Genomic DNA, 27140 nt, shown 5'->3' with positions numbered 1-27140 from the left:
TATACAGTTAAAGTTAATGATAAGTATTTATCTAGGATTATAATATATTTACTCAATTACTCTCTTGGTATGCCAAAATCGGAAAATACAAAATATTTAAAATGTATCATGCCACGTATACAAACGTCAAACAAACGCAGTGAGCAAGTGAGCTTTCGGGTTTGTATGAATTTATTACTACAATATATTATATTATACATAATAAAATATGGACCAATATGATATTTAAGTTGTATTGCAGCCATTGCAGGTTGATTTCAAATAAACGTGTGACTTTTAGCATTTCTATTAACTATTATTAAACAAAATCATATTTTGCGATTTATAATTTCATTAATGTAAAACAAAATGTGAATTAAAAATCAAACTTCCCGATATCCTCTTAGCAGAAAGGGTTATAAATTTATAATAATAATATCAATACAATATTTGAAAATTAAAGCATAAAGTCATTATGTAATATGAGATACAAAATCGTATTTTTAACAAAATGTATAATTAACTGCGGTCAAACTTGTTTTGTGTGTCCGATTCTAATTTATATAATATACACAATAATGTTCCACTACAATATAACGAATTTTCCGTGACATAAACATACAGTCAATTATATAATATAGGACATAAAAAATATAATTTTTATTGATATGTGCTATACGTGATACGTATCTATGTACTTATTTAATAATAAACAATAGATTTAATGTTATGATTAATATTAATTTAATATCATAAATTAAAATTGTATGACACGTACACGATGAAGATTAAAATCAAGTGCAATGAAAAAAATTGAAGATAGACTCGATATAAAGTATACTGTATAACATAGTAAGAAATATGGGTATATGGTATTATGATATATGTTTTATACTTAATTTATAATAAATTGTATTGACCGAATATTGGTGTGCACACTAACTCATATTCTAAAAAATATTTATAATGAACACATTTAATTAACATTTAATATCTTGATACCTATTTCAATATTTTAATATAAATATATAATATCTGAGTAGAGCTTTCAGAGCTTTTTCATAAAATCAATAATGTTAAATCTCCTAAAACTATTTATTTTATGATAATTAAAAAAAAATATTAATCGTTAAAAATTGAAACAATTAAATATTACTAAAATATCAAAATGTTGAGATTTGAGATTAACTTTAATTTTAATTCATAAGCATTTAAAATGTTATGATTTTTTTTATAAACATTATTCATTTATTCTTATGTTAATAATAAATGATGAAAATCTGGCATTTGCCAACGACCATACCACGTTGAATACACCAGTTCTCGTCCGATCACTGAAGTTAAGCAACGTCGGGCGTAGTTAGTACTTGGATGGGTGACCGCTTGGGAACACTACGTGCCGTTGGCATTTGTTTTTTTTATTTACCATCCCTTAAAACTTAAAATAATCATATTTTATTGCATCTTAAATCTAGATGAAGATGCAAACCTAAGTAGTAAGTTTTGCATTACACATACTATACAGCACAACAAATGTCTGGTTTTTATTTACTTTGAAAGTATGAACAACATTATAATTATATAAGTGATACACGTTTGCAGAAAATGAAGTATAATATAGTGAAGTAAAAATATTTAATAGTGATGTTAGTAGGAAGTTAGTAATTACCAAAAGAAATAATTCATAGCAAAAATATTTTATTGATTGTTCATGTATACGTATATATTTTGTTAATTTATGATTAAATAAAGAATAGTTTATTTAAAAAAAATAATACATATACAGTAGTGTGAGATTAAAGATGCTCTTTTAAAGATTATTAATTAATTTTTTTTTATTATTTATCTTATATACATTGGCAACCAAAGCCATTAACAAAATAAAAATTAATTTAATTTTAATTTTTATGTTATTTTTATTAATAGTATATCAATCCTATATTCCTATAAAGGATTATTTAATATTGAGAATGAAGTCGAACTAATAAAATGTACTTCTAAATTTAATTAATAAATATTTCAAATTATTAAAATATCAATGAACTATTACGACTTTACGGTTGTACTTAAAATAAAAAAATTATATTTCCGAAATTTAATTTAAATATAATATTACATTATTGCGTATTAGTTAATGAATACGCGCAAGTAGGTAGATACATATGTATATACAATGCAAATGTGCGTATATAAAATGTAAGTGAACACGTTATTCCACCGTTTAATCGATACGATTAAATTTCACGGTCCCCATAAAAGTTTAATAAGACGTAAAAAACGGCAGAAACATATTATTATATTATTATTATTATTACTGTTAATATTAAAATATTATTACGGCGAAAATCCAAAGTTTCGTAAACGCGCGCCCTTTTGACACTTCGGGGGACGTTGCGCCCCCTATAATATCCGACGGGCGGACCGGGCAAATCGAAAAGTTATTAATAAGTTTCGGTTGTTGACAGTGCTGTTAATTTACGCGACGCCGCCGTCGAAACGTCAGGAGCCGCACACGCACGCACACATGACGCGTTACGTGAGCGGCAGCGGGCGATTGTCACAGGTTGTGCGCGACCATGTGATACGCGCGGCGACCGATTCTCGCAATTCCCACCCCCGAGGCCGCCGCTGCCGCCGGCACGAAGCGATACTGTGCCACCTCCCCTTCAACCACCGACCACCGCCGAAAGGAGTATGTGTGTCTCTGACAACGTTATTAATTAATACTGCTCCGGCTACTATATTATATATATATATCAAAACTGTGTGATTCAGGATATTGTGTGTATATATAATATATTATATATATATACCTATACATAATATATATATATTCCACCGCCGACAACCCTTAGTAGTCCGGCCCTTATACATATATATATATATATATATATGTATGTATACATATCACACGATGTGACTGCACGCGTCACACAAACTGGTCACCGTTCGAACGCCTTTTAATTTTCTGGATTTTATATTATTATTAGTTGTTTTCGAAACGTCCGATGACACCGCGTGACGAGCGACGACGATACGATATTATATTAGATATGACGGAGACAGCACGGCTCTATAGTCTATATATGCAGCGCAGTTCGTACATTATTACGTTATAAAATGCATGATAATAATATATAATATTATATTATTAATACATAAATAGTGGCGTAGCCAAGGGATACTTTGTGTTAAAACGGTCGTATTAATGCCAAAAATATAAGTAGGTATACTAAATATGATTCAGATTTCTATACAAAATTTTTTGCCGTGTGGTTCTATTTCACGCTTGATATTATTAATATCTAGATCAATAACTACAGTAGAGAGAATGTAAAGCCGAGATCCTCTACTAGGGAACGGATTTTATTGCAAATATATATTTTTATCGGAATGAGATATTTTAAATCTGATAAAAAATGTATATGATTTAGATCATTCTAATTGAAAAAATCCAAATTTATTTTACATATTTGGTGAATAAGTACCTACATATTTTCATCATTTTTTAATTTTCAAACCTACAACAATATGTTGTTTCTTATTGCCTTGTTCCAGAATAATATTATACATAATTGTTTATACCTACATCATTTGTATTACTTTTATTTAATATTTATAATTATAAAATATTTATTTTTTTGTAATTTTCAATATTAATACATTTTTTTCAATATTTACATATTTTTGATTTATTATTCGATATTTTAAAAATAATTGGTACATATATATGTAAATATAATAAATCAGTGTAATAATTTGTATATACATTAAAAAATCTCGGACTACAATTCAGTAGACATTTTTACCACGAGACGCAACTATACTGCAGTAGTTAGTTGCTACCCGTGTATGGTGTATAATGTATATACCTAGCTCTCACGTATACTATAATCATATAACTACATGAAAACCATTTTAGATAATCTATAATAGCAAGATAATATTCTATGAGTTTAATATAAATATAAACTTTACTTTTTAAAATAAAACTTTAATCCAAATTTAATTGATTAAAATAATATTTGAGTTCATGCTAGATTGTATATATTGCAAACAAAATATAGATAGTAGTATAAATAAAGAAGCAGAACTTTTACTCAGTCTAATAAAAAAAAATAAAACCAAACAATAAATAATATTACTATATACTTGCCTATGATTTATAAAATAATTTCTTCTTGATATATTAGACTTTGTTACAGTATGAATATTTGTATAAAATCATTTAAGCAAAGGTAATTTATTTAACTAATAAATCGAGACTAAAAATCAGATCTTAGGATTTATGTAGAACAATGCTTAATGCTTATGTAATAAAATTGCATTACAAAATATACATTAAATCATCTATTCAAAGAAATATTCACCAATTCCGTGTATGCTAAGGATTTATATTCTGAAATATTCTCCATTCCCAGGAATGTTCATATAAATACATAGCTAAAATCCCTTCGGTGTCATAATATCACAATGATTTGAATATGGTATATATATAAGTATATTATACTACTCCAAATAAAATAATCATGTTTACATTTTTATTCTCAGTACGTTTAAAATCTACATTTCCATATTCCTATACATGCAGTAGTATAGATATACTAGCACTACGGCAGTCTGGAACCCTCGACAATTCGGCACATTCTTACCTCATCTAGCTACAGTTTTATTTTTGGATTATCACTTTATAATTAAACAAAAATCATAAGCTTGTTGATGATATTAATTATATCTACACAAATAATTAATTTAAAGTATTTAATGAAAATAAATAATTTTAATTTTTGCCCGATTTCTGTTTAAATATCTAGTTTTTTTGATAATCCAGCCATACTATGATCTATATGTGTCAAATTAAGAAGTCTCGACTACACTATTGATAATATAATACATATATTTGTGTTTAATGATTAACAAATACATTTAAAAAGTAGAAAAAGTGATAAGATTACACAGGATAAACTACATTAAATAATTAAAATATTTTATATATTATATTTTTGTAACGTATTAGATTTTAAACAAATATGCAGGAAAAAGAAGAAATTAAATTATTAAAATAAATATATGCATTAAATTATTCTAAAATAACGATAATATCTCTCAATAACGGAAATTATTGTTTGTGGTCTGGCTAATTTAACTATAAATTCATCGTAGACGGTTTACATAAATACTCAGTGTATAGTGAAAAGTCACTTTAGTGATATATAATATTAAATAGTAGATATTCGTTAAAATGTGGTATTGTATTTCAATATAAACTTACAAACTAAATGGTCTAATTATATAGTAATTAAAACATGTATCTACTTCCTATCTATACGTATATAGTAACAAAACCACTAATTACTATAATTGAGAATAATTTTTTTTTACAAATTATTTAATCATTTTAATAATAATAAAATATGTATTAAACTGGCCATTTTCGATAAATTCACAACATTAATAACTTGTATATTTGTAATCATCTAGATTAATTTAAAAAGAAAAATACAATAGAAAAATCCTTACATCTATTAAAACATTACTTGAAGAATAAATAAATATAAACGACCAAATAAGTCACACTGCAATATAGTCATCATTAAAACACACTGTTACAATAAAAATTATAAAATAAATATTATAAGACAAAAACGCACAGCATTGATACTTGGCGTCCTTAATTTTTCTTAACTTCTATATTGTATTAATATACGTGCATATAAACTATATACTGTCGTCTGTTACAGTGTAACATTAACATTTAAATTCAGAGATGATTAGAGGTGTTATGGATAGATGATAGTATTTACAGTTAGATTGTTATTCAAATTTTTAATTATACAATTTTTTTAAAAATGCGATGCCTGTAATATAGTTGGCGACAATATTTAAATGCTATTATAAAGAATAAAGATGCATTTTAACAATTTACACAAATTAAAATTACATCACTAGTAAAATACAATACATAGAATATTTACACTGACGAAATAAATATTGTCACTGTATGATGATAGTGCAGATTGAATTTTTGTCACTATTCTATCCATTTTGGTCGATTATTATTTTAATTAAATTACCTCGATAATTTTATTTCGTTTCATCGTAAGTTGCAAATTATAATACAGGTCAATTTTACTCGATGATTGTCGTTAAATGAAACGTGGAAATTTACGACATTTATTTTAATAATATCCTGTCAATAGTCCATAAGACACCGTAATCAATGGGATATTTAAACGTCGTTTTTGTACACGTTATATATATTAACCTATATCATATTAATAATAATGATGATATTCTAAATTTCTAACAGTCAAGTAGAATAATAGAATATCACTGTATTTTCGTCCGTTAGTCGATACCCTTTATAGTTTATATATAATACCGCGGTCACGGTGCAACGATACCACTGAAGACAGCAATGACGTTATAATATAGTTTAGTGACAATAATAATAACAATCTACTGTACAAGGTACAACTATTAATTACTTTGAAATTTATATATATATATATATATATATTTATTTTGATAACACGTAAACGATAAAATGTGAAAATGGACAAAAAAATAATAGTAATATGGCATAATATAACTTTATATGGATCTTTGTAAGGTTTGGAAGGGCAAGAAAAGTGGAATATGCTTATTTAAAGTAAAATTATCCTCATCTAATAAAGTTTTTGTTGCATATTATAGAAAAAAGGATTAATGGACTCGGTACATTTTAATTTTTTCAATACAGTTATTTTAACTGAATTAAATGTTAATAATAAAATAAATTTCAAAAATAAAGATTTTTGTATTGTAATAGCACACCTATATGCCTACCAATTATTGCAAATTTTTATTATCAAGCATTATGAACTTCACTATAATTTAGCATGACATAAAATACGCAAACGTATACCTACGTATAAGACGTATAGGTATTGTTTATTAGCTGTAAATATACGACGACGTAGCCCACATTATATACATGTAATACCTACGCATTCCAAAGAAAATTATTATTATTTCCGGGGGAGTGCGAACTGAGGGTTAAGTATTGTTGTACGTCGGAAAACGTTATTAAATCGGCGGAAAAGCAGCGTTCTCGCCCGGCCACCCACACCCAGCTATAACATATTATATATACTCATCCCCTACAACACCCCTTTACCATGGATGAGTTAGCGTATGTATAAAATACGTCAACTTTTTGTCAAAGACACACTCGCGCGTGCAACAATTAATTGTTATTTAATTATAAACGGATCCTACAGAGATTGGATGTATCTACTGTTTGTACAGAATCACCGTGTTTTCATTAATACGAGAATTCCAGAAAGTTTATCAATCGGTATATCGTACATAAGTCAATGATTTTATTTTTGATCACTCATAAAATTATTATAAACCATAACAGTATTATACCATACTTATATAATATTTATACTTTTTATTAATATAGTGTTGTCTTTAAAATAATCGAAACGCAATATATTATTATCTGCAATTTTAAAGAACAACGCAAATAATAAGCTCCAAGGTTAAAAAAATAAAACATTAATCAAATTTACTCAAATGATGATTTGCTTAAGCTTTTAAGTTACTTATATATTCTTACAAAACTTCGGGATTAATATTAGGTCATTACTTTGTTTATCCAGGTAATATGTGTTTTAAACTAAAAATGAATAGTCATTACTGATTAGTAATAGTAGGTAATATTATATAATACGAGAATTTATATGTAAATAAAAATATAATAGTTGAAACATTGACTCATAAAATCCATACATATATTTGATAGATCAATAAATACATAGTATCTCAGCGTTTTTTTTTTTTTTTATGACAATATACAATATAAATATAACCAAGCTAATCAACAAACCATAGTTGAGATTAAGAATTTTTTAGTCACAATATAATCGTCATATAATAATAGGCATAAAATATAATAATAGGGACTATTTTTTTTAAGTGGCTAACATTTTATTTTTATATTAAACGTAGACTTATTGCCTCCAGGTAATTAATGGAAGATCGATATTCAGTTTGTGGGTTACTGTACAAGTTTTCTAAGGCGAACTATCAAAGTCCTTATCTATGACTTCGAATGTAAACCGGCGATATTTTAAGTTGAACATAAAAAATATTTAAATGACATTTTGCAGACGATGAGAATATAACATTATTACCAATTACCATCACTACAACGGTGACGACGGTATGCGCATCAGAATAGGCATCTATACATCACATGATTTATACGGACGGTGGAGATTTGGAACGCGCGAACACCCCGCAGTTCCCCGTAGCTAGTGTATAATATATTATTATAATAATAATGTGTACAGTTTACAGACTACGACGAGACACATTACCGGAAGTGCCTACTTTACAGCCGGTCGGTGGAAGTCGAATCGACATTGGAAATAAAAAAACCGAACGAACGAAAAAAAAGGACGCGTTTTGTTTCTGATAACCGTTGATCCGTAAACGAACGGTTAGGGAGGCGAGAAGGGGTGGGGAATCCATAACGCGTTCACGGTTCGTCGAGATCCATAGAAGCAAGACAGCCAGAAATCACGGAGCAAAATTATAAGACGAAGAAAAAAAAACATCGAATAATAATAATACACCCAGCACTACTGCTGCAGTATAGTACGAAGAGAAACAAAAACGAATCGGAGAGAGCGCGAAGATACACATACATATGATATATACTTAGTCGAGTATATATACATTTATATTGCAGGTACCCAGTACATGCGATGCTGCAGAAGACGTGCCCGCCGGATCTTATTAGACTACCATCGTCCAAACCGGCAATCACACACGAATCTCGGCGGACCATCGTCGGAGTCATTTGTATATATACGAGATCACAAATTATCGCTACACATAATCACGCGTCTGTTATTTGAATATAATATAATATTATCATTATATACACGACGGATCAGCGTATATACGCGTATTATATTCGGACGCGGAGCAGACGGAAAAATACCTATGTATATGTATATATATGATGGGCATATACAGGTATATAGGTATTATAAGGCGCAATGACTCCTCTCCGCGCCGTTGATTGCTTCACGACTTCACGACCGAATATCACATTTATATAATATTATGTATCGTATATATATATATATATATATATATATATGTATATAAGTACGGACGAATTATACGTTTCGAGGAAAACGATTTATGATTTCGTAAAAAAAATACAAAGTATATATGTATAGTAATGTATTACATATAAGTATATATATACACGCGGACACGTGTGCGCTGCACGCTGCACGCTGCAATTTATCGAGCTCATTGCTGCAGTGCGTTATTGTATATTTATATAATGTAAGTACATATAATACTGTAGCTGATATCATATTTCATTATAATAGGTGTACCGTGTGCCTATATACGTACGTTGTTATAAGTAGAATAGAACTGACCCGTGATACGAACAAAATAGCTGTACTGCATTTTGTAGGTAAATATATATATTGATATATATAGTTTATTTAAAATACCTTTATGTAGATATACATCCGAAACGAATTATTGCTTACTGAGAGGATTTATAACTAAATTCGATCGAAACGTCAGCGAAAATCGCATACTTTGAGATTTAATTTTATATTATGTATTTATATAAAATGTATGAAATTTAATGTTCTGAGTTCTGACGTAAAGGATAAGAAAAACCAAATATACAGTATACACTGATAAATTTTATTTACATTAGATTACAATTATTATTTAAAGTCTTAATATATTGATATAAGAAATCTAAAAAGTATATTTAATTACCTAAATAATAATTTCAACCACCAATACATAGAACTATAGAAGTATAATAATTATATTATAATATTGTTATGGTGTTTCTCACCATTACAGTATTTATATTTTACTATGTATTATATGTATAGGTACTAATATATTTTCTAGACGCACGTATCATCTTACTTTCATTCTTTATTATCAATTATCACAGAGCCTCACCATATCGGTATTCGGTATAACTATTTTAAATTACTTTAAAAAATACTAATAATAATCGTTTTATACGGTATCAGAGATAGATAACATTTTAATTATTGTTAACGCGTAAACCACATAATAATAATGTGCACTTTACTTGAGGTACGCCGGTACGCGTACCTAGGCTGAACTGCCATTATATGTTCCTCCTCATATGATTGGTTCTGGGTATATAAGAGTTTCATTAAAAAAGTTTTATAAATGTATCGATATAATTAGTAGGTAGTTATGATGTTATATACATATTCAAATAAAATCCCATTGATAACTAATTTTGACGTTTGTCACATAAAATATTGAAAACTAATTCAAATGTTGATTTTTTAGGTACCTATGAGAACTGACAACCGTGATTTACAGCTATATAGTCAATGCTCAATTGTCATAATATTATATATGTGACATACGTAGGTACATATAGTTTTACGTAACAATTGTGTATCATGTATAGCAATTTCGACGTGTTGTGCAAAAACTAAGAAATCCCGGTGAGTCGCTATACAGCGGAATCAAGAACTAGAGAAGGTTAATTGAAAATAAATGTTTTATCACAAAATATAAAGATACTTTCCCTCTCGGAGCTAGTGTGAATGTGTGATAATAAAATGCAAAAAAAAATCCATAAATTATAAACTCTTGTTGTCCTTATATACATTGCACAGTGACCTTGTGGTTTTTACCGTTATAATATAAGTACTCTATAGTTTAGCAAATAGAAAAAAAACAAAACAAAAATCACAGGTCCCTATAGAGTATAAACTATATACTTTGATATCGGAACGCACACACGTTTTTATTTTTTTATTTTACCACGCTACTGCAATGATGATAATAGGAATTAGATATATTATATGGATTAGAGAAACCGACCGCAAACAATTGCGCGAATGACTATTACATTATATATTAGCACAGTAAATTCATAATGATATCTAATAATATATAGCTTGGTGAACATGCACAGGATTTTTTTTTTATTATTGCTCAAAATTGTATCAAACGTTACGAACTCAATTTATAAAATGCTTTCATAAATATAATGTATCAAATATTATGTTATGTTGACTTGTCATTGAAATGCTATTGTTTATATTATTATACATATTTCAATACCCACCAATACCCTATGCAAGCCTATATATAACATGCAAAAATATAATATTAAATTCAATGAAATTAATTTCTCACTTTAGTGGTCGTATCTATTGTTTTATATTCATGTACATTAATATCATAATAAAATTTAAATTTAAATAAAATTAAAATATTTTAACTGGAAATAACTGAACATTTTATTTTGAGTAAATTAATTCTATACATTTTTTGTTTAAACAATTATATTAATAAATTACTCGTATCAACGATGACCGATAATGAAACATGAGATTAATAATATTTTAAAATAAAGTAGGTAGGTTTTATAGGTATAATCTAAAATATTAATGATTAATTATTTAATTATTATAGTATGCAAGGAACTCATTTAAATAAGAATAATGATACAATTTTTAGCCTATAGAATGAAAATTTACTTATTATTGTCAACAAATATATGTATAACAAATATAATATACATTTTAGTGCACTTGTCAGCGACATTTTTGACGTGTTGCACAATTGAAGTTTACAAATAATTACCCAGGTAGAACGGCGACACGTAGATTTAACCACTTTTCACGGTTTATTTAATTCTATGCAGTTGAACAATATGGAAATTCATCCACGTGATAAAAAATAATAATAATTTTGTCAATCTAGCTTTCATTTCTTTCCTCGCTATTATAATAGTTATACTAACTATACAATCACAATAGTTATACAATAGTATATTATAGTATAGTAAGACATTCAACGAACTATTATTGCAGATATTTCAGACGGAGATATCATGAAAATTTAAATAAATATATTATTATAAATCAAATAAAATATTATAATGAATGTTTTGTTCTCATATACGTGTGTATCAGATGTAGAAAAAAACCAAATCTGTATAATATAGTGAGAACATATAATACATATCGGTAGCATAGTCACGATTCTATCACCGTTTCCAACACATGATTTATGTCTACTGCAGTAACGTATGATTATAGAGGACGGACCGGGGGATTATGAATGTTATTGAATTTTACCGAAACCCCATCAACCCTGTATACACATTATATACGATTTTGTAAGTATTTGTTTGTGTATAACGCCGAGGAAATAAAAATAATAATCAAATAACCGAGTGGAGACTTTAACGACTATATGTATCTACGGAAACAATATGATTCCCAAGGATCCGGCATTAGTCAAGGTACCAATTATTATTGTCAGACTATAGTCGAAAACATTGTTAACGGGGTCTAAATATTTTCATCTCACTTTTTATTCTATTTTAATGGCGTTACCTACGAAATAAAAGAAACTCGTTAACGTTCAGCATAATACATATATAATATTGCAATGGCAAGATTTATTATACATAGGTATAACACCTGTTGGATATTATATACCTAGGTATAGCTGTTATGCATACTTATATATTCATTGTTGGTTTTTTTAAACTGCATCTATGTATAAGATCATTTTAAACCCTGTATTATTCAATGTTTACAGTATCTATGATCTTTAATAAGTATTTGATATCGTTTTACAGAGCACACAACAGTGGGCACGTTAACTTGGTCACAGACGGTGTAATATTTCGTATTGACTTATTTTTTTTATCAATAATAGACATACACGCACACACGCACTCCAAACACCACGAGGTACATTGGGTCAAACCACATTTTCCGGTGTTCAATAGGGTGTCTATCGGGGCCTTAGATTTCAGTGTCAAATTTATAACCTCTCATACAAAAAAAAAAAACTACACATAAGCGTGAGAAAATTTTGACAACTAACAAGTATTGTCCTAGTTAATTTTTTTTAACCAGTAGCAATCGTTTGATCGATATACTTAATTTAATTTTTAGCGAAATCATAAACATATTATATTTTGTAAATAACAAATATCCTCCTTATATTACATAATTACTACTAAATAATATAAAATATAACTTTAAATCAACAGTTTGTTATTTTATATTCCCGTATATCACATGAATATAATACCCACAGTGGTTCTGCAGAGTGCAGTTTTTAGGTTATATCCCAAAAATAAAATATTTAACTCACACCTTAATACCCTTATACTCGTATTATATTATCACTGACGACAAAACATAATTTTTATTTATTGTATTGTTTTATGGGGGAAAGGAACTTACTTTAAGCAAGTATATATTATAATATATTTTAATTCCAATTAATATAATAGTTTTATTAATTATTAGTATTAATAAAAGATATATGATATAGATCGGAGCTGTATTACATAAAAATATACATTATTGCTATTTTCAATAATGTAATTTACAATACATACAATAATAGTATGATTGGTTTAAATACAACATATACTTTATAGTAATATTGTATGTAAAATACCAATAATACCATACAATATTGTTAAATTTGACATAAAAATAATAGAGGAAGTAATAACCACTTGAGTGAGAATAGAACACATTCATCTAACTCACTCGTAACTTATCATCAAAATACCCGTGTCTGCATGTGACGTAGCTCATAGTAAATGCAAAGAAAACCTTATAAAAAAATGCATAATGATCAACTGCCCTAGATATACTGAATTTTGTAAAATCTTCAACGATCCAACATCACTACAATAAACACTCAATAAAAAAATTCTTAAATAATTAATAGATTTTTAACAAAATAAAAATTAAGCCTAAAGTTGTAAAAATTATTATAGTTTTAAGATGCTATTTAACTTTAATTAAAAATAGGTTAATTGATGTTTAAATCTTATAAAACAAAAAATAAATTCTTTGTGATCAATGAATAATAATCATAAATCCATATGAGAACTAGATGAGTTAAAAAATATAAATCCTCACAACCTCACAATAGTATAATATGATGAGCACAGAAACAAGTGGTTTTGAAATACATATACTGTTTTTTTCTTTCTGCGGACAAACAGTTTCATTCATTCTAACGTTTGATTACTTTAATCCATTCATTAATATACAGTGCACGGATGTTCTACACATTTTAGGTAAACCAGAACCATGGTTAATCATGTTTGAAAAAAGCTACCGGCAGCTCCTTAAATTCTGCGGTGTACCTCAGAGCTGCGGTCAGCCCTGTATATAGTGCGGTCGTCATCGGGTTCACTATATGTATTACATACGAGCGGCGTACTTTTGATGCATTTTTTTAACCAAAATAAATTCAATATTAAAATATATGTCTTACCTTGGTTGTTTGTTGACCGATACGACTGTTCGAGGACGGGTGATTCTTCGGTCTTCACTCGACGATATGTATCCAACTCCCGCAAATGATTGGAAAATGATGCATTCTCCATAAAGGGCCTCTGACCGAGGCCCAATCCACGGAATTGATGAGGGGGGCCTTGGTGTACAGGAAAAACAAAAAGCACAAAATTTCCAATATAAATATGAACATTTTTAACTGTAATTAATCATTTTTAAATATTTTACTGTATAATTGTTATATTTTAAATGTATAAATATTTAGTATACCTATATCTTCTAAAGTAAAAGCTTACTTTTTCATCTAAATATTATAAATAAAACGTTATACAAATCAAAAATTGGTTTTTCTATCAAATCTACTGTAGTTTAATGAATGGCACCCCTCAATTAAACCATTTTAAAACAAACATTATAAATTTATATTTAAGTATTTATTATTATTATATTCTCATCCTATTATTTAATAATAATACAAATAGTAATATTTATATGTATGTATATATATATATATTTAAAGGTCAATAATAATATTAACTTTGTGAAGATAAAATTTTATACTATTTTAGTATACATATGAACAAATGATAACTAAATTTAGTATAAGCTTAGAAAATATAGTCTTATTTTAATTTACCACTAGTGGTTCCCACGGATGTTAGCGGTCGAGATAAAATATATTATATTGTATAATGATATGAAAAAAACGTTCAACATATTTTGCCGAAATGCAAAAAAAAATATTTATCATCAACTGATAAAAATATGTATTGGTTCTCATAGACCAAAATAAAACATATTTATATGCACACATATGTTTGATTGTCATTTTATCCTATCGATTAACATTATTATTATTATTATTTTTTTCGTTATTTTATTGTAAACTCACCGATCACATTCGAATAGTAAAACGACTCAAATTGGTCTGCGTGTTTAAATAATATTTATAATTATAATAATTGAGCCTATATACAGTTGTAAAAACTACCCGGAGGTCTGCCACATGGTTTTCCGGAACCTATTCACATCAAAGTCACGCTTTTTGGTGTTATTGTTATACCCACCGATATCAATAAAATATAGATACACGTATAAATGAAATTTAGTAGAATTAAGCTGAACATAATTGAGGGAAGTCAAGAATGCATGAATATAAAAAACTCTTTCTGTGGATAATAGTTTTTTTTCATTATTACTATTGTATTACAGACAAACACATGTTATCTTCTAAAATATTCGATTTCCGCAATTTAAATAAAAGTAATATTAAAACATGAATAAAATCGTAGATATAGTCGTCAAGTATTTACTACGTAAGTGTCGAACTTAAAGTTATATGTAATTTTAGATTTAACTACGGTTAGAACAAATTGTATCTTTCAATATTAAGATACTTACGAGATTTTGATCGTGGCTCCCGAGGTCCGTCCACAGTAACTTTGATTGCTTTATTATACGTTGCTACTTGTGGTGGACACGTCGAAACCGTAATTGTGATGGTGAAACTTTTCCCTAAAAATTAAAACATATTATTTTAAAATATATTTCATCAAAAACATATTTTATTCTTTATGGTCTATATTGATCAAAGCTGGCTCGCTCGCGCATGACTATCTAAGTCAATCTTTTAATAATTCATACTTCTTATAATAATAATAATAATAATAATAATATAGTATTGTTAATACTTAAATCTATACCAATAAATTATTAACAAACATAATATTGTAAACTGTTAATGGGTATATAGTATTTATCTAATTTATATTTTATATTTAAGTTATAATTATATGTCCTTAGCATTAAGTTCATGTGAAAAAAAGTCATGAAAACTTGAAAAAATAAAAATATAAAGTTGAGAAAACGAGTTAAAATATAACCGCATCGTATACTTAAAACATAATATTTATATTATGATTATATATATTTACTAAATAAAATAATAAATTTACAAAGGTGGTAAATGTATTGCATATAATATACACAAATGTATTTAACATATATAAATAATTCATTTTTTACAGCTTCAAATTTTATATGGGGCATGACCATGATATTTATGACTCATTTAGCATACTACTTACATACATGACACACACAATTCCCTCATAATAGTAATATTATCACAAATATATATATTAGAAATGGCACCAAAAAAGAAATAATCAAGTCCGATGCCTGTCACCATCGATTATTTTAAATTATTATTTGTTAGTTTTTAAATAATAAACTGCAAGAATATTTTTAAATTCTACAAGTTACAACTATGTTATAATATATAATAACTATATATATATATATATACACATAAAAACACGTATATGAAAACTCTATTACCTACAGCACTTGAACTGGTGGAGAATGCGAGGGACAGAATATTTCATCTTTTTTAAAAATATTTTTATTATACCCCTTATATAATCATATTTAATCAATAAGAAACTTTAATTTTCGGGTACATAATATATTTTATATCTTTGTATCCCCCTTCTACTTTTTCTAACTCAAACATTGATTAGCCGTGTATTAATTAGATCTGTTTTTAATTGAAAAAATGCTAGACCCGATTCATATACTAAGATTGCCTTGTATCACTATTTATTATTTTAATTTTGAAAACAATGATAAATCATTAATTAATAATCCTATTAGGAATTATTGTGAGCAATCAGCAGACCTTTATTAAAACTGCACTTGCTGATAATTTTGCAGTTGTTTTTTCGATAGTATTCATCATTTCTTACATTAAATTACTAAACAAACAAAAAAATTATCTTTTAATAATTAAGTATGAACTATGGAGATATATTTTAAAGTGAATTATATACATAAAATATGAAATTTTTAACAAGTACCATAAGTTAAAAAAAGAAAAACATATAAAAAATAGTTTTAAAATTATAGCTTAAACCAAAATCTGAAACAATGGAAATTGGTACTTAAATAATATATTTTAAAACATTTTCAATATTACTCATTTTTACCTAAAACCTAATTTTTAAATATCAAATTTAAGTTAAGAGTTCCCGCCTTATTACCAACAACCAAATAGTGATAAATTGTGACTTTCTGTTCTTAAAATTAAAACGTAACTCGTCTCTAATTTTAATTTGTGAAAAATCACATCCAAACATTTTTTAACTAAACTACAATAAGTATACTGTATAGTGTATAGTATTAAACGTTATAAAATAGTATATGTTGAGTAATTTAACCGCTATTATATTACTGCAGGTGCTGTAGGTGTTATAGTTATATAACTATTCCACATGTCTGCGCTATCCGCGTGTGATGCCACAGTAGTATAAACTAGAAAGGTCGAGGTACCACACGATATGACGATTTACTCAACGGGACACGTCATCTGCAGTTTAACTAATTAATTGCAGGATCAAGGGAAATAATGGATGAATCATATACATAATTATTAATTATAATTTGTGTGTAAGCCGCGGTTTCTGTTGCGCATTCTGCTGTAGCAGGACTACGTGCGTATAACTTACTCTAAGTAGCTTTGAACATCAAATAATTGAATACGCGTTTAATTTCAATATTTCAATACAAGATATTGTTTTCATACAAACATACAATCTTTAGTTTCTGCATGTTATAATATACATAATATTATAATTTTTAATTATAATTCGTAGCAATATAATCTACAGTCTACACAAACTGACCAACCATTATGTATTAATATTAAGGAGGATAATCATTAACTTTTTTTTTTTTTTATGTATTTTATTTTGCGCTTGTTTTATGGAAACGTCAATAATATAACATTATAACATTTATAGCCGATTATTAGTTATTACTATTACAAATACATACACGCGGTATAAATCGCGATGGGCCTGCACATATTGTGACCACAAAATCCTGTCAAACGCGCAATACATCAATAGGCGAGTTTTTCTACCTTTCCCCTCTGTAGTTGCTGTCGTCAAAGTAATTGCACGCGTCCGGCAAAGGAAGACGAGTGCTGCCATCAAAGAGCGGCGTAAATTAATATTATAATATAGTGTCGAAATGTGTCTGAGTAATTGTACATAAATGATAATAAAAAAGATTTAGGGCGACAGTTATTGCAAATTGATTTTTTTGTTTTTGCATCTTCTGATAGGAAATAAAAAAATCATAACGTATATACCATATAATTTCCAAAGAAAAAAGAAAAACATCTTTAACCCGCCATCTGATAGCGCCGCGAGGACTCACACGGAGTAAAATGTCGGCGAAAAATCATAAGAACAAAGACTCTTTGTCCTTTGTCTCGGTACTTTAAGGATGTTAAATGACATCAGGTTAGAAGTTTCAAGCCACGGTTTAATTACCTGCAGCCGTACAATATTATATATATATATATATAACGCGAAACACTCGAAATTATATCTCAAAAACCACACAAAAAAATAAAAATAAAAAACGACATGCACTGAAATGCACTTCAGCATAATATTTCTTCAGCCTAAACCCTATTGACAATATCGGTGCAAATATTTAAAAACAAATGTATACATATTTATAAATTATAACTATTTTTTTTTATATTTATACTAACGGTGTATGTAATTGACAATTGTATATAATAATGATTAGTCGTATATAAACAATTATTATCGTTTTATTATGTTGTATTGTTGTGTGTATAATATTTAGTAATTACCATTTATCTGTTAAGCTTATAAGTAATTATTAAATCATGTAATATTTTCAAGTTATATAGACAACATATAATAAACGCATTTAAAAGTAAAATATAAATGCTTTTATGAGATTTTCTGCTGACAGAAACTGTTTGGAAATTAATCACACATTCAAAATAGAAATCTATAATGCAGAAATTATTATGAATTCATATACGATATTTATAATATTTCCAATTTCACGTTAAAACTGTAATTTCATTAACTGTATAACATGAAGATAAATAAGTTATATTAACAACGAGTAATGGCAGAGTTAATAGAATTTTTTCATTAATTTAGTACAATATTATACCCTAATTTGTTAAATTGAATATATCTTTAATTTATACATAAAAAAAAATCAATTTGATTTTTAGTTTCTTTATTTATAACACTATACTAGTATATTATACACTCGGTGAACTTAGTTCTAATTTACTTTATATTATATTTATCTCACATACCAGTTTAATAAAATGCTTCTTTTTTTAATGTATTTACTATTTTAAACTTGAACACATGAAACAAAACAACAAATGGATGCGTATTGCGTATTAACATATAATCTATATAAAATAATTAAAATTTACTAGAATCTTTATTTCCATTTATGCATATTACATTATTAGATACATTTATAAAATTACAAATAATTATTTTCAGATGTATAAACTTTCTATTTAATTCCATACTACAGATATTGTATAAGTATATTAAAACTAAGAACCTATTTTATATACCCATCGATTTTATAATAAAATTTGAAAAATAACTTTATATAAAAATGTACCTATAATTTACGCATAGAGACAAATAATTCTTCTCCCGGACAAAATATTTTTTTTTGTGAGTGACTTATTTATACTTAGGATAATCCTATAACTATGTATGAGTTTCCCTTCAAATAATATAATCATTGCAGATTATACAGTAGGGACAGATATTAAAATTATACATAATCAAGTAAATTTTATCATCAGTAATCACTATATATAACAATATGACACATTACTACATTAGACATTTTCAATTAGTCAAATATTTAATTATATATTGTATATTATATTATAATTCTGAACGATTTTTCTATGCATGAAGTTTATGAAGAGAAAAGCATTAAACGCATTTACACGGTCACACATGCTTTTTAAATTCATTCTACACTCACAAATAAGTACTGTTCAGTTCTGGACAACAGAACGGTTCTAAATATAATTCATTATCTGAATGATAATTTAATAATTATAGTTAATACTTTAATAATAGAACGAGTATTTTATTTTGATAAAAATTTACTTGTACGCGCAATGGTTATACTTATATAATTTATCGTTTGAATAAAAAAAAGAATTATAGAAGGATAGTCTATTAAAACACCGTACCTATATAGAATCCGAGTATTCGAAAACACGCGCGATCTGTATATATAAATAAATATTTGAAAAGTCAAAAAGCAATCATAATTATTTAAATATATGCAAAGACTTAAGTATACAAATAAAGGAATGTGCGCTTATAAAAATCTCTATCATATGTAAGACAATGTTAAAGTACCTACTCCCAGATAAATGCTCTCGTGCAATGACAGAAAGGACAACATTTATCTTTAGTTGATATAAAAATATATTTACTAAATCCAAATCATTATCTAGATATTAAAAATAGATCCATTGTTCATATATATATATAAAATAATAATATACGTAATTTCAAATAGTTTTAAGTTTCGACGATTAATATTTTTTTAATTAGAGATAAAATCTTTAGTTTTTTTTTAATTATTATATTTGAAAAGTTCTAGACTTTTTGCTGTCAGGCCCAAATAACCAATTAGATCAAATTTTCTACCCAAAACCATCCTTCATGTTGAAGATTAACGCAAATTATTTAGTCCAAAACATAATGACATAATGACAGACATGCACAAAAAACATAAGTACACAGCATTTTAAATGTAACTCCGCTTACGATTTAATACAATTGTCAATTATAATCCTTAATATTACATATTATATAGTACCACTTTAAGACGCTATTTATAAAATGATAAAAGTTCGACATACATCAGATGAAAATGAGTATCGAATCAATAATTTAAATTGTTCTTGTTCAAATGTCTTCTACAGTATAAGTTGACCAGCTATAAAGATAAAACCAGAAAAATCGTGTGAATTTGTCATCACTTGGAAGGATTTCGTCCCCCTTATCAATCGTCGCGCGCAGGGGGCAAATGTCCCGGGGATGTTTTTCACCATATCAGCAATGATAACTACAGAATTATGTGGCGTGAACACTGAACATATATTGTTATAATGACATAATAATATATTGATGCGCGTTACCTCTTCCGCTGCGCCCGACGAACCTCAAGTCGTTGAACTTGGCGATTTGGTTTTTGACAAGGGCGGAACAGTTGCGCAGCTCTGCTGAACAGTTCTCGTCGTTGCCGGCTTTGAGCGTGACGGCCGTGCCGTCCGGCACCTCGGACAGTATGACCACCTTGAACGCGCCGGGCAGCGTCTTGTTGGACCGCCAATGCGTGGGCAGGGCACTGCACAGCATGTACGGACACCCGGTGCGGACCAGCTCGCCCGGGTGCTCGGCGGTCACCTCGTTGACAGCTGCCTCGGTCCACCACAGGTCCTCGGACGGAGGAGAGCACGACGACGACGACGACGAGGCTGTGGCCGCGCCGTGCTGATCCGCCGACGACGGGCCTCGGCGCCTCTTCTTGCTGTGGTCCGACGTCATCCGCACCAAGCGCATATCTCGGCTACGGCGGCGGCGGGAAAATTCGCGACAGTTTTTTAAACGCGATATTATGATATTTTTTTATACCGATCGGGTCGATTTAAGTTTCGCGTTTCGATTTGAAATTATGCAAATATTTAAAATTATATATCGTCTCGTCTATATGTCGAATTTGCGACGTGCTTATTTCGATCAGTTTTTATTCGATTCGTTTACCACGGGGTGACAGCGCGCCCGACGTTATATACAAGGTTTCGATCGCATCGTGCGCGTCCGGACCGCGGATGTGAGCCGACTACTACTACTACAACTGCTGCGGGGACGGACGGTCCACGGAAGCCCGCTCGACGACGCACAGCCCGACGCGCCCGCCGACGAGAGGCGCGAGCGTTTCGACGTCTCCCACCAACGGACGTTCGCAGACACTCCCATCGGTCACTCCCACTATATATAATATTATATTCATCCCGCCGTCCATCCTGCGAAGTATACTAGGCGTGCTCAGGTACCTGCGAACAGGTGAGATATAATATTATTATAATATTATTTTAAATCTTCGGTGATCGCGTATTTAATAAATATGAAATTTACAAATATTATTATAATAAGGGTTAATAAGTTCGTATGATGAAAAACGCATGCCCAATATAGGTACAAATACCTGAAACATGCACTAAAATATTTTTGTAGGGATGGTATACAAAGATGAAGACTAACTAATTATACTTAGAAACTTATAATTAGTTGGTTTTAATTTGTAACAACTTTCTAATTTGACTCTCTAACTCAAAGCGTAGTTTTTTTTACTACAAAAATGTCTATGTTCCGTAAAACATAAAACTGCCTAGTACCGACTGTATGATAATTAATTTCTTATCATTTTATTTTTTATCAATCCCTTGTATTTCTTGTAATATTTTAAACCATATTATTATGTGGTTGAAGCTAAATAAATATAAATAGTTACTACCTACTATATAATATTATATCTTTATTATTAATTTTACTTTATACTGAAGAAATGGTTTTTTTGAATTTATATTTTAAACTAGGTATGATAAAAAAATTCTTTTTCAACCATTAATAAGCTATTAATTTTACCAATTAATTTCTAACTAAGTTAGAAATTTGGTAAATTTCAGAAACTAACTTATATTCTAATTCAGTTAGTTTTTATATTAATGTAATTTAACTTTAACTAGTTAAAAAAATGACTAACTTGATCAGTTTTGAATTTATATGTAGTGTTATGAACTATTAGCAACTACCAACTGTAATGATAATCGATAATGTATATACTGACTATATAGTTTAATTATATATTATACAATTTATACCTACGTAGATAATATGGTTATTCTGTTAATGTCTATAGAAGCTAACCATATTATTAAATATGACTGTATAAGATTGAATATTGATATGCAATCCTATGAACTTACGAGCGACAAAATGTAGGTATGGGGTAAGAATGTACAAATCCGTACAGCTTAAACAGTAGAACGTATCATCTTGTTTACTATAGTTCTAGAAAAAATATGTAGATTTGACTAAATTTATGTGTATGACGTACATATTATGTATAATACTACTGATGGTAGGTAATGAATAAAATCAATCTATTTTGAAACATACGCCTATGTCCTATGTATATGATATATATATATAATGTATAAAAAGTCCAGTGGCACCATGAGAATATTCTGTTACTCCTTGCAATATACGCACCAATATTGTTATTTATCTCATTCATGATGGGTAAATGCATGAGGTGATGTCAATGGTTGAAATGGACTGGATGCAAGAATTATATATTGATAGATGGTACTACAAATGAAAGATAAATAATATCTATTGTAGTATACTATCTACATAAGAAAATATGAATATATTGTTCTATAACTGATATAATAGCTTCTTACATATATTATGTCCTATGGAATATAGACATATAGATGATTTCAAAATTGTCTATATATATATATACGCACAAAAAAAATATATAGTTTGATCACTCAGCCCTGAAATGGTTATTTTCCGGTAAAATAATTCATTAAATAATTCTGTCATTATTTATAAATAAAACACCGCAATAAATATTATAAATATAAGTAGGTACATACCTTCTAAATAATTATCAAATTGAAAACAGCGTGGCGCCGCAATACAATCCGGATGTGCGCCGATTTTACACTCTACCGACGCGGCTTCGACGTTCAATATGATAATTTATCAATGACCAAATGATCTTCATTCTTTAAAGTGCATTGATCGATGAACGACGATCAGTGTTTTAGGTAAACAGGTAAATAGGTTAAGGTATTATTATTTATTATAGGTAAGTCTATTCGGCTATTTATATGTTTAATGTATTTATATATTATATAAAGGTATGTTACTTTCGTTTTCATTTTAGATTTTAAATGAAAACAATGATTTTTTTTTCATCACCTTTTGAACACTAAAACACTAAAAGATATTTGAGTTAAATTCAACATAATATATTTTATATGAACGTTTGAAGTTAAAATGTTGATGAAATATAATATTTATTTACGTGTAAATATTAACGATTTTTTGTTTTTTTTATGTTGTTAATTTAAAAGAAAATATAAGTTCTTTTTTACTTAAATTATCATTTCTGTAATAAATTATGTTTTAAAATATTTAAACTAATTCTAAGCTGTTTATAAGCTTAATATTTTTAATTTTTACTTGATTTTTACGAGAAATAGAAAAGGCGGAACTACTGTTGAAATTGACTCTTTTAAGTTGACATGCATGCTTCTCCTGTTGGCATTGCTTCTTATTTTTAGTTTTTATATACCTACCTAAAAATTGTTATTTATTAATTTTTTTTTTTTTTTTAATAACTAATTTCTTCCAAATTTAAACTTCAAATATCTATAAAAAAAAAATTGTGATTTTATATTTTTAGGTTCAACAAAACTACTTGTGATTTACCTTATGTAACATTTGCCAGCCTTATAGCATAAAAATATAATATAATTATATTTTATAAAATATAACTTTCAAGTTTTCATAATTTTGATGAATTTTGTCAACATTTTAACTTGCATATCAACAATTAACTTTTGACTTTTTTTTTTAACCTAAAAATTCTTTACAAATGATTTTTTGGCCAGTTGTGAGTTTTACTAAAATATGATATACTTAGTGTGTCATAAATTCGCCATCTCTTATTCAAGGGTTTTCAGTGTAGTCACTCCACATACCCATCATCTACCACAAAATAAATTACACTATACATTTTTTTAAAACAATTATTATGACAACAAAATTAGTATATAAATGTGTATTGTATTTATTTTTAAGAATAGAGCATACGCTTTCAAAGAAGGATGTTTTTTTATTTACGGGAATGTCACTCATTAAAGAAAGTATAAGTACATTTTGATAGACAGATTTATTCGATAATAATCACAAATATAAATAATTATAACTTATATAGTTAACAGTTATCAGCTGATAAAGTGATAACCACAATCTGACAATATTTATAGCTTACAGAAGCAAATCCTGCTGCAAACTATAACTGAATTTTGTATAATAGGTTTAATGATAAGTTTAAAAAAATTCTTGTCATGATAAGAAATTTTAAAAATGTCTTATATTATATTTTAAATAAAAATGATTTTATTTTTTAAAACATCGTACAAAATATAGGAGAGTTAATAAAATAAACTCCTTCTATCATCCCCACAATTGTGCTTAGGACAGTAAGCTAAACTACTCATTTGAATTCAAATTATGATTTGAATATATACTTTAATATTTTCAAAATAAATCATCTATTTAACAATTAAAAGAAAAAATGGTAATTTTCAATTGGAAAAAACCTGTTTACGTCACTGCACATTATATAAAAATCTTAGTATCCGGAAAAAAATCTTCGAGTATAATTATAAAGTTAAAAAATTTAAAAACTACATTTCAAAAATATTTATTTAATGAAAAAATGGATTTAGTATAATGTATATGCTTGATGGAATCATAATGATGTATATTATGATTCGATATAATGATTGATTACTACTGGGAAATTATCGTTGTGTGTTAAGGATACCAGATAGTCAAAGAACGACTATGGTGTTATGTGACTCCTACTTCCTAGTAATAACTACTTTATTTCAGCAGTCAGCTCCTTACTATGCATGTGAGTATGTGACACACGTCCAAGGCCGTACTTCGGAGGGGGATCTGGAATTCAACCCCTCCCCCACGTTTTATTATGTATATAAGATTTTTACTATTTATTATACCAAACAAAAATATTAATCTCCTTATCACCAAAATATCAGGAAAATGATATAAAAACACAAATTTAATAGTTATTTCAAAGATTCAATTAAGACTTAAAAAAATAGTAAGATAAAACATCACCTTTGATTTGTAAATTCGCGTAGGTTTATAATAAAATTATTAATACCTATACGGCTATACGTATGAAATGCAGTGAAAATGAAATCGTATCACTCAAACCAGTAAGAGCTAAGTACTAACATACCCGCATGCGTGTTGTCTCCTATTTACAAAAACGTAACATAGCAAATTTACGCTAAGCAGATCACGTTTAGCTCTATTAGTTTAAAATTTAAAGTTAATCGATTTATTATGAAACTTGATGGTAAGAATATTATCAGTGTTCGTATTCGTACTCGTATGTTAGTTTTTACTATATTTCAATTTTTTAGCAAATTATACGCATAACGCATATAATATATAGCATTATAGCGTAAATTAAAAATGCTCATAACTCACCTGAAAACTGAATAATCGTAAAAATCCAACATACAAACACAAAAATGTTACCATCAAGTTTCATAATATGTCGATTTACATTTTACTGTAATTTTAAACTAACGGAGCAAAACGTGATCTACTGAGCGTAAATTTACTATGTTACGCACTTGTAAGACGAAGACGACACATGCGGGTGTTGCGTCCTTTTAATACATCTATAAATAAATACCCGATCAACACCGGTGTCTGTTACATTTAAAAATTTTCAAACCCCCTCCCCGGAATTTTTCCTGATTATTTATATATAGTATTTAATATTTATACATTATATTATTATATGTGCTAGTATACATAACAAACTTTAATATTTATTGTAATCAACAGCTGTATAATAAACCTAATAAAAATTATTCTTAAGTAAAGAGTATAAAGAATATATTTATTGCTTTTGGTTGTTAGGTACTTAGATAATTACCTAGATCTACATCATCAAGCTCGAAATTATTTTATTTAATTTAAAAGTTATAAGTTAGGTATAACTTATATTGGCGTTTAGTAGACACGCTTTATAATAATG

The 27140-nt window shown here is 27.9% G+C and overlaps 1 protein-coding gene and 1 non-coding gene across 3 annotated transcripts in view; one reads left to right on the top strand and one right to left on the bottom strand.

Moving 5' to 3' along the window:
* The window catches only part of LOC132929640 (protein lozenge-like), a 38842-nt gene extending 16628 nt beyond the window's left edge, over positions 1–22214 (bottom strand). The window contains exons 1-3 of one of the 2 annotated variants that reach the window (XM_060995132.1): positions 21391–22214; positions 15759–15872; positions 14338–14505 (exon numbers count right to left, since the gene is read on the bottom strand). In XM_060995132.1, the coding sequence (XP_060851115.1) occupies positions 14338–14505; positions 15759–15872; positions 21391–21814 (706 nt within the window). In that variant the 5' untranslated portion in view covers positions 21815–22214. The remainder of the gene's footprint in view (positions 1–14337; positions 14506–15758; positions 15873–21390) is intronic. The other variant, XM_060995133.1, reaches the window with a different exon arrangement.
* LOC132931095 (5S ribosomal RNA) lies at positions 1269–1387 on the top strand. Its single transcript, XR_009662342.1, has one exon. It is a non-coding gene; the product is annotated as a 5S ribosomal RNA (ribosomal RNA).
* Positions 22215–27140: the final 4926 nt, after the last annotated feature.

The sequence above is a fragment of the Rhopalosiphum padi genome, chromosome 4 (genome assembly GCF_020882245.1).
Source record: "Rhopalosiphum padi isolate XX-2018 chromosome 4, ASM2088224v1, whole genome shotgun sequence".
In the NCBI taxonomy this organism is placed as follows: Eukaryota; Metazoa; Arthropoda; class Insecta; order Hemiptera; family Aphididae; genus Rhopalosiphum; species Rhopalosiphum padi.
This window is presented reverse-complemented; position numbering and strand designations above follow the sequence as displayed.